The sequence below is a fragment of the Notolabrus celidotus genome, chromosome 16 (genome assembly GCF_009762535.1).
Source record: "Notolabrus celidotus isolate fNotCel1 chromosome 16, fNotCel1.pri, whole genome shotgun sequence".
Lineage (NCBI taxonomy): Eukaryota > Metazoa > Chordata > Actinopteri > Labriformes > Labridae > Notolabrus > Notolabrus celidotus.
This window is the reverse complement of record NC_048287.1, coordinates 27,472,254-27,486,383: the sequence shown is the minus strand read 5'-3', so window position 1 is coordinate 27,486,383 and position 14,130 is coordinate 27,472,254. Positions and strand designations below refer to the sequence as shown.

General features: G+C 41.0%; 1 protein-coding gene across 1 annotated transcript in view; it reads right to left on the bottom strand.

Annotated features, from left to right (window-relative positions):
* macf1a (microtubule actin crosslinking factor 1a) overlaps positions 1–14,130 on the bottom strand; it is a 257,947-nt gene that overhangs the window by 145,892 nt on the left and 97,925 nt on the right. Inside the window, exons 3-4 of the mRNA XM_034704646.1 lie at positions 6,570–6,659; positions 1,004–1,081 (exon numbers count right to left, since the gene is read on the bottom strand). Coding sequence (XP_034560537.1) covers positions 1,004–1,081; positions 6,570–6,659 — 168 coding nt within the window. The remainder of the gene's footprint in view (positions 1–1,003; positions 1,082–6,569; positions 6,660–14,130) is intronic.

Sequence of the window (14,130 nt, the reverse complement as noted above, 5' to 3'; positions counted from 1 at the left end):
TTGTTTATTTTTATTCTTATAATGTTTTTTCTATTTATTTTATTATATTTTCACTGTTATTTATTTTCTTATTTATTGATATTTTATTCTAAATTATTTACATTTATTCCTATTATTTTTTGTAGGTATTGTTAATGTTTTTTTTAACTTTTGCACTTACTTATTTTTTTAATATTAAACTATTTATGTTATTGTATTTTCAAAATTATTTATTTTCTTATTTATTAATATTTTATTTTAAATTGAATCATTTATTCTTATTGGGTCTTATTCCATTCATTCACTTATTTTGTTTATTTATACAAAAAACATCACTTGCTTTAATTGTTTACATTGATCTTCTGTACATAATGTGTAAAAATTCAAATAAACAGAACTTTGGAGAAAAAAAAAACAGAATTCAAGTTTTACAAATCTGAAATTGTGTCTTAAAAAGCCTGTAGCTTCTTTGAAATACTGTAGTCCAGATCGGACAAGTCTAAGTTTAGTGGTTGAGGATCATGATCTGGTCCAATGTGGTTTAAAGGTGAAAAAAGCAAAATCTAAAAAGATATTTAGCATTTTAAACAAATAGAGTTAAAGGTTTTAAAAAGTCAAAAGGGGTTTGTAGACTGTGTGAGGGCTTAACCTATGTGACTAACATACTTCCAGAACAGTGAGAGGTGCAAAAGACAGGAAATCACACTCTCTGCGCTGCAAGTTAAGATTCCCTTTACTTTATTTTAAAAGCCAAATTGTATGCTGTGAATCAGAAGCTAACTTCAGCATCGTAGTGTCAGCTCACTCCTAACTGCTCCTATATTTTTATTTTAAAGTTTAATTTGTTAATAATCCTGGTGGACACAAAAAAGACAAAGCTAAATCAGCTACAAACCTGAAGTCAGACTTTTTTACACCCATGTTTGATCACATCTGTTCTTTAGCACCACATATTTGATTTATAGTTTGTTCTGTAGTCTGCTCTATAAATCTCCATGCTCTGTTTGTCTGTATGTGTACATACCTGTCTCTGTTTGAGGAAGTCCAGCGCTATTTGGACATTCTGTAGTCGATGAAATCTCATCCGCCCCTTTTCTCTGGGCTGCAATGAAAAGAAAGGAGAGAAAATAATCAGGAGAGTCAACAAATGAGTTTATCTTTGTTTTCTTTTAGTGACAAAAAACGCAGCAGGCAGCTGTGAGAGCAAACAAAGCTGAATTCAATCCACACACTGCAGTGAGCGAGCTGTAGTGTCATGAAATGGTCCTCTGGAGGGCGCTGTCTTCAACAGGAGCTGTTAAAGACAGGCCAACAAACTCAGGAGCAAACTTCATCAAACCATGCTGGTTCAAAAGAAACAATGCAAACTTTACATCACACCATTTACCCTTTTTTCATTTATTCATCATCACAGATTCAGTTAAAAGTGAGGAGAGGTTTAAAGGAGAGAGAGAGAGAGAGAGAGAATACACAAACACACACACACAATCAGAGAGTCAGAGGTCAAGAGTGCAGGATGCAGTTTGTTTCACACTGTGCTGGGAAAGAGAAGGGTTAGTCATCAACTCAGGAAAAACTGAAGTAATGAGGAGAGGAGAGGAGAGGAGAGGAGAGGAGAGGAGAGGAGAGGAGAGGAGAGGAGAGGAGAGGAGAGGAGAGGAGAGGAGAGGAGAGGAGAGGAGAGGAGAGGAGAGGAGAGGAGAGGAGATGAGTGTTCATAAGTGTAAGCTGATAATTATGTGACATTTAGTGCTTCCCTCCTTCTCTAATCTTCAATACACTGATACTTTAAAGTCTTGTATTGAGTGTTAAAACATTTTGAAGGACCTGTAGACTCGTTAGTTTATCCAAGAGAAGTTTATGAAAGACTATAGCGGAGGGAAGCTGCAGCTGCTTGTACATCTTGGTACCTGAAGCGTTGTCAGCACAGCAGCAGGAGCAGTCAGCTTTGTCTGGTTAGTATAGCTTATATAGGAGAATGTATTGCTTCAATTGATAGGTGTGCTACATTTTTTATTTCATTTACTATCATTATTTATTTGGCCTTTATTTAGCTAGGATAGTCTCCTGAAAAATGATCTCATTCAGTAGATATAAATGAGCAGCTGAAACATCTGCACACAAAGCTTTGAATATAGAGATTTCACTGAGGTTGTAAAAACATTTCGGGCTGAGGTTAAGTTTTGGGATTTCAAATCAGTTTGTGGATCAATAGAAGCACTGTTTGCAGAAAGCTTAAAAGTAAAACTGCTTCATGTCCTCTGAAAGAAGGTTGTAGATTCCGACTGAGGATGAAAAAGGAGGAGAGGTAGACTAGGATTGTGCTAAATACGGTTTAATAAATGACGACATACCAATACCTAAGCATAATAAGTATGTTAATCACAACCAGACCCTTTCAGACTTTGTATAAATATAACTTATGGTTGGGACTAATTCATTTCACCATCCTGTATGTAATACCTTCATTCCCAGCGCTTTTGTACATAGCGAACTGTAACTATTCTGCGTTTCTGTATATACGTATTAATAATCTAATTCATATTATTTCATTCGTGTTTATATCTTATTTTATTCCTTCTTTCTATGAATATTTTGACTTTTCATACTGTGTATAAGAGCATTCTGTAACAACTGAATTTCCCCCATGAATAAATAAAGTATTTCTGATTCTGATCTGCAGGAGCTTGACCTCTCTGAGATCCCTGATTAGGTGATTACCTGTTTTGGCAATTTTCAAAAGTGATGTTGAAGGCGGCAGACTGACCAATAACAATTTATTTATTTATTTCTAATTTTATTTATTTAATTAAATGTTTGTATTCATTTATCTATTTATCTATTTATTTATTCATGTATTTATTTACTTAATTATTTATTTATTTATTTATCTTTCTTTCTTTCTTTCTTTCTTTCTTTCTTTCTTTATACATATATTAATTTGTATACACTTCTCTATATCATTTAAATTTTAATATAAAGTCTTTAATTAAATGTTTGTATTTATTTATCTATTTATGTATTTATTTATTTACTTAATTATTTATTTACTTACTTCTTTATATCTCTTTCTTTCTTTCTTTCTTTATACATATATTAATTTGTATACACTTCTCTATATCATTTAAATTTTAATATAAAGTGTACTATTATTGTTGTTGTTGTTGTTGTTGTGTGTCACTGTCTGTGTGCTGTCTTGGTTTTGTGTTTTTAGTATTTAACAAATATCAATAAACATATCTGTGATAAAATAAACATATAACTTAAGGGTAAGCTCTTGCATTGAGATCATTAGATTTCAAAGGTGTGCCCAAGAATGTGGCTGCCGAGTTTCTGATGATGATCTGCACTAGCTTCATTTTATTGTGCGCAATCCATGCAAAGTAGTTGTCGAGCATTGTTGGGTGAAAACTTCAAATCTTTAACTGCTATGATTTCAGAAGTATCAGCTTTGTTTTTGGAGGTTGATGCATTTTCTTCTCTGACTTAAAAGATGAAAACCTTCAGAATGAACATCATGATGCTGTCACCCAACAGAAACCATGTCCCAAATGTTGATGTTGTGTCATTCAGTAACACAGCATCGCATGGTGTCATGTGCAGCCTGGAATCAGTGGCACAGCACTCTCATGCAGCCTCACAGCTCCACCTAAAGGGGGAAGCTGAGGGGTCAGAGGTCAGCAGTGACAGAGTGAGCAGTGGCGGTGAAGGGAAAAGGAGTCTGATGTGAACATACTCCCTGAGCTCCTTCCTCCTCCTCATCCTCCCCTCTGAGCAAGATGAGAGGGGGGGCCCGCGAGGCGTATGCCCTTTTCAATGAAGGGCCGCTCTTCTGTTGCTATGTTAACAGAAGGGGGGACATGGGAGAGAGAGAAAGAGGACAGAGAGGAAGAGGAGTTGTGGTATGAGAATAAGGACAAAATGAAAGAAGGAGGACTAAATGAAATAAAAGAAAACAACAAATAAAATAAATAAAACACTGTAATTTAACTGTTTACAGATTATTGTTCATGAACCTGTCAGGAGAGAACAAAGTGTCCTGTGTGGGGTTGTGTGAGCACCTCAGCAGACCAGAGTCAGCAGTCTGTTTGTGTTAGTCTACCTTTCTACTGCCACAAAAGCAGCCTGCATCACATTGCAGCCTCTCTGTCTGTCCGTCTGTCTGTCAGCATAAAGCTCTTACATCATCATCATGCCAAGACAAGTCAGGCCAGTGGAGCTCAAACTACTGCACTTCAGTTTACGTGACATAACGGTGATCTAAAAGTGTCAGTGATGGTGTGTCAGTGTGGAGCAGAGAGTCACCTTCAAGCTGGAAGAGTGAAACCTGAGAGTATTGTTAAGATTTTAAGGATTATGACTCACTGAACTGGGGACAGTCTCAGAGACTCTGGGAAGGATGGCTGACACTTGGGGCAGTTTGGTGTAGCCAGTGGTTAGCAACAAACAACTTCCAGGCAAGACTTCCTTTTCCATGAGCTGTGTTGTTTACAATAAGCAATTTGAGAAGCAATCATGTGATGGGATCAAAAGGGAAGTAAGATTTGCCTCCAAATATGTCTGCAAAATAAGAGCTGTCATATCTTGATTCCTTACGTCACTGAAGTTGCATCCATTCATCTGTTTCTGGTGAGTCTCAGTTTCACTGTAAATTTAATTGAGGCTTCACCCTAGCTTCTTTTGGCAGTCCAGACCCAAAGAAGACACCGCATTTTTGTGATTTATTGCAATCGACAGGACTTAAAGCTGCTATTGGTAGTCCCGGAGTAATCATTAGTTCAGACAGAGACTTTGAATGTCAACAATACCCCTCCCCTCTCTGCTCTGGTAGCGCCGGCCACCGTTGAAACGCAACACCGATGTTTATACGTGTCTTGCATCTCAGCAAGCGTCTCTGGTATCTTCGCCGTTTTCTTCCTTGTATGTGGTCAAAGGAGGAATTGGAAGTTTGTGTCGAGGCCATTGTTGCAACAAAACTTTGGCTGTTTTCGAAACAGCCTGCTACATACTACCTACAAATGTAGTAGGCAGGAGGTACTGCCAACTACATACTGTGTTTGAAGGTAGTATGTAGTATGATTGTTCTGTTAGATCTGTTATGCTGGGCCAGACATCACTGGATTTCTGGTTTCAGAAAGCAGAAGTAAACTCTTTTTCACATACTACATACTACATACTGAATTTTGACCAAATCAGTACATACTGCTAGCATAGTAGGCGGTTTCAAAAACCAATCAGGATGGAGGGTTGGAGAGTAGCTCTGATTGGTCTGTGATAACAGGAAGAAGGGGAATTATAAATTTGCTAGATACATAGGCAATGGAAAACATCCATCCATCCATTTTTTCCCGCTTATCCGGGGTCGGGTCGCGGGGGTAGCAGTCCAAGCAAATTGACCCAGACATCCCTCTCCCCGGCGACACTTTCCAGCTCCTCCTGGGGAATCCCGAGGCGTTCCCAGACCAGGCGGGAGATATAATCCCTCCACCGCGTTCTGGGTCTACCCCGGGGCCTTCTCCCAGTTGGACGTGCCCGGAACACCTCTAAAGGGAGGCGTCCGGGAGGCATCCTTATCAGATGCCCGAACCACCTCAGCTGACTCCTTTCGACGCGAGGAGCAGCGGCTCTACTCCGAGCTCCCTCCGGATGTCCGAGCTCCTGACCCTCTCTCTAAGGCCGAGCCCAGACACCCTTCGCAGGAAACTCTTTTCAGCTGCTTGTATCCGCGATCTTATCCTTTCGGTCATGACCCACAGCTCATGACCATAGGTGAGGGTTGGAACGTAGACCGACTGGTAAATCGAAAGCTTTACCTTCCGGCTCAGCTCCCTCTTCACCACAATGGTCCGATACAACGTCCGCATCACTGCTGACGCCGCACCAATCCGCCTGTGGATCTCACGCTCCATTTTACCCCCACTCGCGAACAAGACCCCAAGATACTTAAACTCCCCCACTTGGAGCAAAGTCTCACTCCCCACCGAGAGAGAGCAATCCACCGTTTTCCGGCAGAGAACCATGAATGGAAAACAGAGTATTCGCAATAATCTCAAATTACTTCAATTAGGGACTTTTTCTCCAAACACAGCAGAAAAAAAGGAATGTTTTTTTTTAACCCGTTCCTACAAACAGCAGCTTTAAGTTTGCAAATTATAATGATGCAGATACAGTATGTTCAAAGTAAATATGCAACATTGATCAGGCCTGTCCTTGAGGTGAAGAAAATGCCTGTTTGTTGAATCGTGGTTGGATTGATTATGTCTGATGTTTTCCAGGAAGTCAGGGGGAATCTAAATGCTGATTGGCTTACACTTCACAGTCAAGTAGATTTGTTGCTGAAGTCCAAATGTGTGATCAAGAACGGGATGTTAGCTCCACTTGCATGCAGATATCAGTTTAGACAGATTAATCAATCGTCATCAGATTAGCTGGGTGTTATTACAGCAACCAGATAGTGGGTGACGGGGTGTAGCGTGATGGAGTGGAGGAGGGGTGTGATGGAAAACATGACACTGTGATAAAAAGTTAAAAACGTATAATAATAATGTGTGTGTGCAGCCTTGTGTGTGAGAGAGTTATTAAATCCATACCAGTGTGACACCAGAGAGGACCTCCAGCAGGGATATCAGGTTGTGTCCATCCCGCAGGTCCTCGTACAGGTCTGTGATGTGCTTCCTCACCTGAGAAAGGAAGCAGGAAAGGGAACAAGGAGAGAGAAGGAAGGGAAAAAAGTTAATTCCAGTCCAATCATCTCTCTGTTTACTCAACACTATTGACATCTGTCAGGCTGATTGCTCCACAGCTGACAGGGTTGGTTTGTGACAGCGGTTGTCCAGCCAACAGAGGCGAGGCACCAGCTGTGGCCTCTTGTCTCTGTTGCCACGATGATCGGGGTGGGGGGTTGGTTGTTGCTGGTGGCTACCGCTGCTGACAGGGTGACTCAGCGGCCCGATCAGCTTTAGTGCTTGTTATTAAAAGTGGGACAATCACTGAGAGAGAGAAAACAGCTGACTGACAGTGACTGCACAGAGGGAGGATGAGGCATCACTGTGCTGGGATGGTTTAGAAAGTCTTTCCAGGAACTGAACTCAAAGACTGGAAGAAACAAACTGCATAAGCATCTGTATGCAGTCTGGTTCACTGTGTTTCATTACTTTGAGATATTTAATGTGAGGCAGAGAGATGTTCTTGTATATTTTAATTCCTCCTCTAACTTTCCTGATTCTGACGGTCTTCAGGCGGAAGTAAAACCTGCTGTAGATTTCATTTCAGGGTTGCATACTGCCATCTACTGTACTGGAGTGTATCCATTATAGATGAGCTTTGTTAAAGGACTTGTTTCTGTCACATGGGCAAAAATATTTTGTTTGAGCCGAGGGGGGAATTTCTCGTTCTAAAGCCTTTATCAGACGACAGCAATGAGGTCATATAATCATTGTGCATGCTTAATGTGTAAATAAACTATGAAATCTACTTTTTGAGACTCAATTGTCAACAAGATGTTGAATCAAAAGAGTGGCACATGTGAGATGCTACCCCAAGATGCGAAAAAGACAACTTTAACACGTGAGAAGTTACAGAGCAAAGGTTGAGAAACTGGAGAGACAAGAGGTGAAAAACTACAAAAGAAAACAACTAAACAAAAAAGTAGGACTCAAATTAATCAGATCTAAGAACAACATACAGTCCCCCCCCTAGACTAGCTTACCACAGGCACTGACACTTCAGGGAACCACAAAAAGTAAAGCTCTTGTTTGATCAAAAGGTTCAGTCTCTGTTTGAAAGCGAACAGAGGAAAGCGTGGGAGGTCAAAGTGCTTCAATAAAGTTCCTTTAAAAATGCAGATCCACCAAGGTCACATGTCTACCTGCATTACAGAGATATTCTTGGCTGGTGCACCTGCACTGACAAAGTTTTGCTGCAGTCCTGGCCTCGGGACAAGAAACTGTGATAAAGCGTTTCACCAGAAGAGGGCACGACTGTCACGAGAGCTGGAGGAGTAGAGAGGAAGCTGAGAGGTCCTCATCATCACTTCACTTCATAAACTGTTAAAGGAAACAACTGTACTTACACCTAAGTCAAAGTTAAGTTTTCTTTATTGTCATTTCAACCATAAACAAGAATGAGAAGAGATGAGATTTTTTGATGAGATTCTGATGCTACAAAGATAGTAACATTAAAAATATGACTATAACGAGGTTAGATGTGGGGCAAAAGAGTAGTGACAGTGGAGGTAGTGTAAACCAGACAAGCTGATCTCTCAGTATTGATTTAGGTGCAGTAAGTATATATGTAATCAAATATGGTGAGGGTATCCTAAAGCTGCTCTCCACCAGTCCTCACTAGCATCTTCTCTCTCTCCACATGTATTTTCCTCCTCCTCCTCCTCCTCCTCCTCCTCCTCCTCCTCCTCCTCCTCCCTGGTCTGTGTCACTCTCTCACCCTCGTGTTGCTGCCTCTTTTCTCCATGGGAGTCTGACATCAGCTTTTTCAGAGGGGAGCTGATGGAACAAGTGTTAATTAGATGTCAGGAAGAAGTGGGGGTATTCAGCCCTGCCTGGAAATAAAGGGGCTGTTTTCTGTCTAATTGTGTCTCCATGTGTCAGAGCGGGCCGTGGCTTAAAGTCGGTCCAGGAATGAGAGGGTGTCTCTCGGCTTACTGGAACTGCAGCCTGTGATTTGAAAGAAAGCTAATTGCTGTAAAGATCTTATTGTACTGGTTTCCAATCTTTCACCTGAGCAGAGCAGTTACAACTTAATGTGAGATGTTTCTGCAATGACTGGTCCTTCTGCAGAAGTAAAGAAAACAACTAATACTCTATTATGAGATTTATTCTAATATCTAATGATGCTTGCAGACACATCTCAGGGACTTTTTAACAGAAGTGATGTGTTTTGTTTATATCGTCATGGGCATACAAAGGGAAAGACTCTAGGGTGCAATGCTCACTGATGTTAAAAACACAGCCTCTAGCTCACTTTTAGGACTAAACAAACAAACTCTGCTGCATCTTTGTATTGTAGTGTTTGTATGACTGTGGAGATGCTGCTGTGTCTGATGTGCAGTGACGGCAGCTGTCAGACGCCTCTGGCACTGGAGCAGACTGTCGCATGGAGCCAGCATTGAGGACTGCTTATACATGCCCAACACAGATCTGACTCGGACTGAATCTGGGGATGAATTCATCACCTTTGAGCGGATTCAAATATGTTAATTTAATCACGTATTCGATAAACAGGATTTGACAGAGTGTAGCAGAGGGGGCAGAGTGAGTGATGGAGAGTTATTGCAAACTAAGAAGTGCTGTGGGGACTGACACGCTGCTTAATGTTATATGGCTCGTTGTAATGTGATTTGCATCATGTGGGGAAGTCAGCACTCTGAATCTGGGACTTCATGGGGTCAAAAAGGAGCCAAGAGTGTGATGCAACATTTCACCAAGATCTTACAGTGAAGTGAAAGTGTGGGCTCCTGAGCAGATCTATTATTCACAGAGGGGGCTCTTAGTTAACTTGTGCAGCTAGATTTCTTGCATTTGCTCCCCTGAACAAACTTGTTGCAGAGATGAAAGTTTAAAATAAGTTGAGTCAGTCCTTCCTCAGCTTCAGCTTTCTTGGTTCTTTGGAGTCTGGGGTTTTATTTTAATAATAATACATTTCATTTATAAAGGGCTTATCTGAACACTCAAAGACGCTGCATAAAGCATATTTAAAAGCAATCATACATACAAAAACTGTTCTAAATAGGTGGGTTTTGGTGAGTGTTTTGAAGGTGGACAGGTTGGGGCAGTTTCAAATGTTAAGTGGTTAGGTGGTCCAGAGGGTGGGGGCTGCAACAGAGGCAGGTTCGGTGCTTGGTGTTAGGTGGTAGGGAGAGGAGGTGGGCGCTGGAAGATCGGAGGTTACGGGAGGGGGAGTGGTTGTGGAGGGCTTTGTGGGTGAGGAGGAGGATTTTAAAATGTATTTGCAGTTTGGTAGGGAGCCAGTGGAGGTTTTGGAGGACAGGGGTGATGTGGTCACGGGAGCGGGTGTGGGTGTGGGTGAGCAGGCGGGCGGCAGAGTTCTGGATATATTTTTGTTTGTTGAGTTGTTTGGAAAGAAGGCCGTAGAGGATGCTATTGCAGTAATCGAGTCTGGAAGTGATGAAGGCGTGGATCAGGGTTTCAGCGGTGGAGAAGGAGAAAGATGGATGGAGACGGGCAACATTTTTTAGGTGGAAGAAGGCGGTTATGGTGATGTGATTGATGTGATGTTCCAGAGTGAGATGGGAGTCAAAAATAACACCAAGGTTGTGAGCATGTGAGGATGGACTGAGGGAAGCATTGCCGATGGAGAGGTTGAAGTTGTTGGTGGTTGTGGTGAGGGATTTGGGGCCGATGATTAAGAGGTAGTTTTTTTGCATCCAAGATTTAATTTTGGTAAGACATTATCTCATTGCTCTTAAATTTAAAAAACATACTGAACGTAAGGTTAGAAGCTCCTGTGGTTTAAACACTTGTTGATTATCTCATAGCCAGTGTTAGCAGCAACATTCACTGATGTGTCTGATGTTGCTCTTTGGTTTCTTCTCATATGAAAGAGCTTACAAATCACAACAGCCTGCCTGTGATTGGACATCTTGTTAGCCCTCTGCTGCACAGCTGACGGTCCGTCTCTGAGACAACCTTCTTGCCTCCTTCTGACCTCTTAATCCACACCTACAGGATTTGTGCTCACTGTGTCAACACACAGCCGGGTCAGCGTGTGTCACTGCATGCCAGGAGGTAGCTCGCAGGTCGGTGTTTATATTGGGTTGTGTATGCACTGCACACACACACACACAAAACCACACACACCCTCATACCTGTAAATATCCTGCACACCTGAGCAGCCAAAGACATACCAGACATTACACACACACAGGGTTAGGAAACAAGGAGCAGTGATGTCATCATTAAGGAAGTTGAGGGCACAAGACAGCTATCTATTTCTGTCTCTTTTTCTTTTCTCTCTTCGTCTCATGAGACTTTTCCTCTATTCCATCTTTGTCCCCTCCTCCTCCTCCTCCTCCTCCTCCTCCTCCTCCTCCTCCTCCTCCTCCTCTCCTTGTTTAATTTGTTCTCTTTCCTTTGTCTCTGTTTGTCTTTTAATCCTGGCTCATTGGGCGGGGGTTTGTACAACAGACAGACTTGGCAGAGAGTCAATAGATGATGTAGATCACTGAACTATTTCACCCCTCACTCCCATTTCAAGAACTCGAGTGTTTGGGACACAACAGCTTGATGAAACGATGAAACATCACTCCTTTAGCAAAACTTCATCCAACAGCAGCAAACATATGAACTGTTGTGACGAGACTTGAATTCATTTACACAGGCCCTGTTGGCCTGGGGATGGAACTCATGGAACATTGTTTAGCAGTGCCGCTGACACTTCCTTTTTATGTTGGTTTACTTTGCTATGACAAACACAGTGACTTTTGTGATGTGCTTCGCAATAATGTTCCTTATTTTGCTGAATTGATTAAGATATAATCAAAAGGGGGGAATTGTGGTGGAAAATTATTGTATAAACAGTTCCAGGTGCAAATCTCCAAGGTCATGTACAGAAGGCTTTTGTTTTCACAGATTCTGCACTCTACCCATCAATGATCTTTGTTAGACCAAAGGATGTTACCTTTTTTGGAAGAAGCTTCCTGTCAATGTACCACACCTACTTGATTCTTTTCTATATACTGTTTGACCTCACATTTGTGGGGGCAGAAGACATCTGACTTCCACTGAGTGAAGTTCAGATGTCGACTTTTCTTCTGCCCTGATCTGATTTAAATGATGTCTAGTGTTTGTTTTACTATGACCCTGATGAAGGCCACAAGCTGAACCAGTTGGTCTAAGAATTAAGTTGTTCCTTATACGACAAGTGTTGCTGGAGTTTTGACCCTTCAAGAAGGGAACAGCAAAGTACCAAAGCTGGGATGGAAATGAAATGATAATATTAGCTTCCATGAACCGGAAACAATAATCTTAATGTTGGAGTAGTTTGGGTGCCAGATTTCCTTAGCAGTTAAACCATGCGCCCCATGTACAGCAGCTAAAGTCTCTGATATTGAGTCCAACCTGCGGCCCTTTGATGTGTGCCATTCCCCTCTTTCTCTCTCTCCCAGTTTCCTACTCTATCCACCGTCTTATCCTCTAAATGAAGGCATAATAAAAGCAAAATAAGCCAAAAATAACATAAACATGGGGGCGCTCTTTGGCCGAGGGGTTTAAGCGCATGCCCCAAGAACAGAGGCTACAGTTCTTGTCACAGCGGTTGCGATTTCAACTCATTTGCTGCATGTTTTACCCCTCTCTCTACTCCCAACATTTCCTGTCTTTCTTCAGCTGTCCTATCAAATAAATGCAAAAATGCCCAAAAATATAACTTTAAAAAATAAAAAAATATCATACGCATGATGCTGCGCTTCTTTATACTCTTGATTTCATTTTGGGAATGAAGTAAACATGCTGATATTACTATTTCCCCAGGGACTTCAAGAAATAGTTCTTTGCACATCTAACAGTTGCATGGCAATTCAAAAACAGCATCCAGAAGGAGAAGGCAAGCCTGTACATTTACTCAATGGCTCATAAAGTTCATTGAGTCTCAACTTTTCCACCCACAGGTCTTCATCAGATGATCATTTTACTGGTTACCCAACTTTGAACATCTTTAAAATGAGGTTCTCATGTCAGAGTAGACTTGCCTGGGTCTTACAGCCACAAATCCAGCTACTTGAAAATCAGATAGTCTAGCTTCTGTGTAGTAAGATCAGCCTGCTCACCCAAGTGCACCACAGAACGCCACAGGAAGTCATTTCTGCCTGTGGCCATCGGATTGTACAAATCTTCCCTCTGATCACTGAACAATAACCGTACAATAACCATGCAATACATTGTGCAATATCCTTACCACTTAAACATGTATATTTCAGCTTCATTCTCAGCGCTTTTGTATATAGCTAATTGTAACTATTCTGCGCTTCTGTATATTCTTTATTATTTAATTTAATTTAATTTAATTTAATTTAATTTAATTTAATTTAATTTAATTTAATTTAATTTAAATTTTAATGCTTCTTTTTATTAATATTTGACTTCTTCCATACTGTTTATAAGAGCGCTGTGATAACTGAATTTCCCTCTCCGGGATAAATAAAGTATTTCTGATTCTCATCAGTGTGTTGAAAATTTAGATTACTGGAAAATCGTTTGGTCAGTAAAAAAAATTGTAATCACAATTTTCAGTTGCCCATATTTGTGTCTTTTTATTCCCTTTTTTGTCAGACTAATGCGTCTAATATTCAGCTCAAAATAATATTAATGTGGTCCATACAATCTGAAAAGAACATCCAAGCACTGATGACTTTTATTTTCTTTTATCTAACCACAAGATCAAGACAATAAATCTGCATATTCACATTTGAGAAGGTGGTTATAGAGCTATTCCTTGATTTGTTCAAGAATTAATCAAACATCAAATGTGTTCCTTCTTGGAGATAAACGAGTCTCCTTCCAGGTCTGCTCTCAGATACTATAATAAAAGAAACAAAAGGAGGGAAAGAATAACATCCCATTACAAATTAATGGGCGTTTCATTTCCAGCAGTAAAAAAAATCATCTGATGTCTCCTGCTGCTGCCCTCAGTCTCCATCTCTGACCTACATTCACAGTCAGTATCTGGGCTCTGTCACTGCCAGCTGATATAGGGTTACATTCACGGGCTGGGCGCTGTGACGACAGGCGCTGCCGAGTTATGGGGTCAGACAGACGCTTCATTCCCCGGGTCATGTGACAGAAATACCCTGCATTCATACTCCTCGCAGCCTGTGCGTGTGACACCTGGTACACATACTGAACTGTATGAATATGATGGAAATGACATGTGTGTGTGTGCAGATGTGACATTAAGCACACATGTAGGCAGTAAAAGCAGGCAGCTGTCCAAGACCTACAAGAGAGCGACTGTGTGTGAACGACTTTGAGTTTTCACAGAGACAATGACTCAATGTTTCTCCTCCTCTTGTTATGTTCAAGAAAAAACAGCCTTTGTTTCCTACTTTAGGAGTCTGACTCAGCCTGCAGCGTTCAAATCTATGTTTTCATTTGATCAGAGAGCTGCGAGGTGTTCACA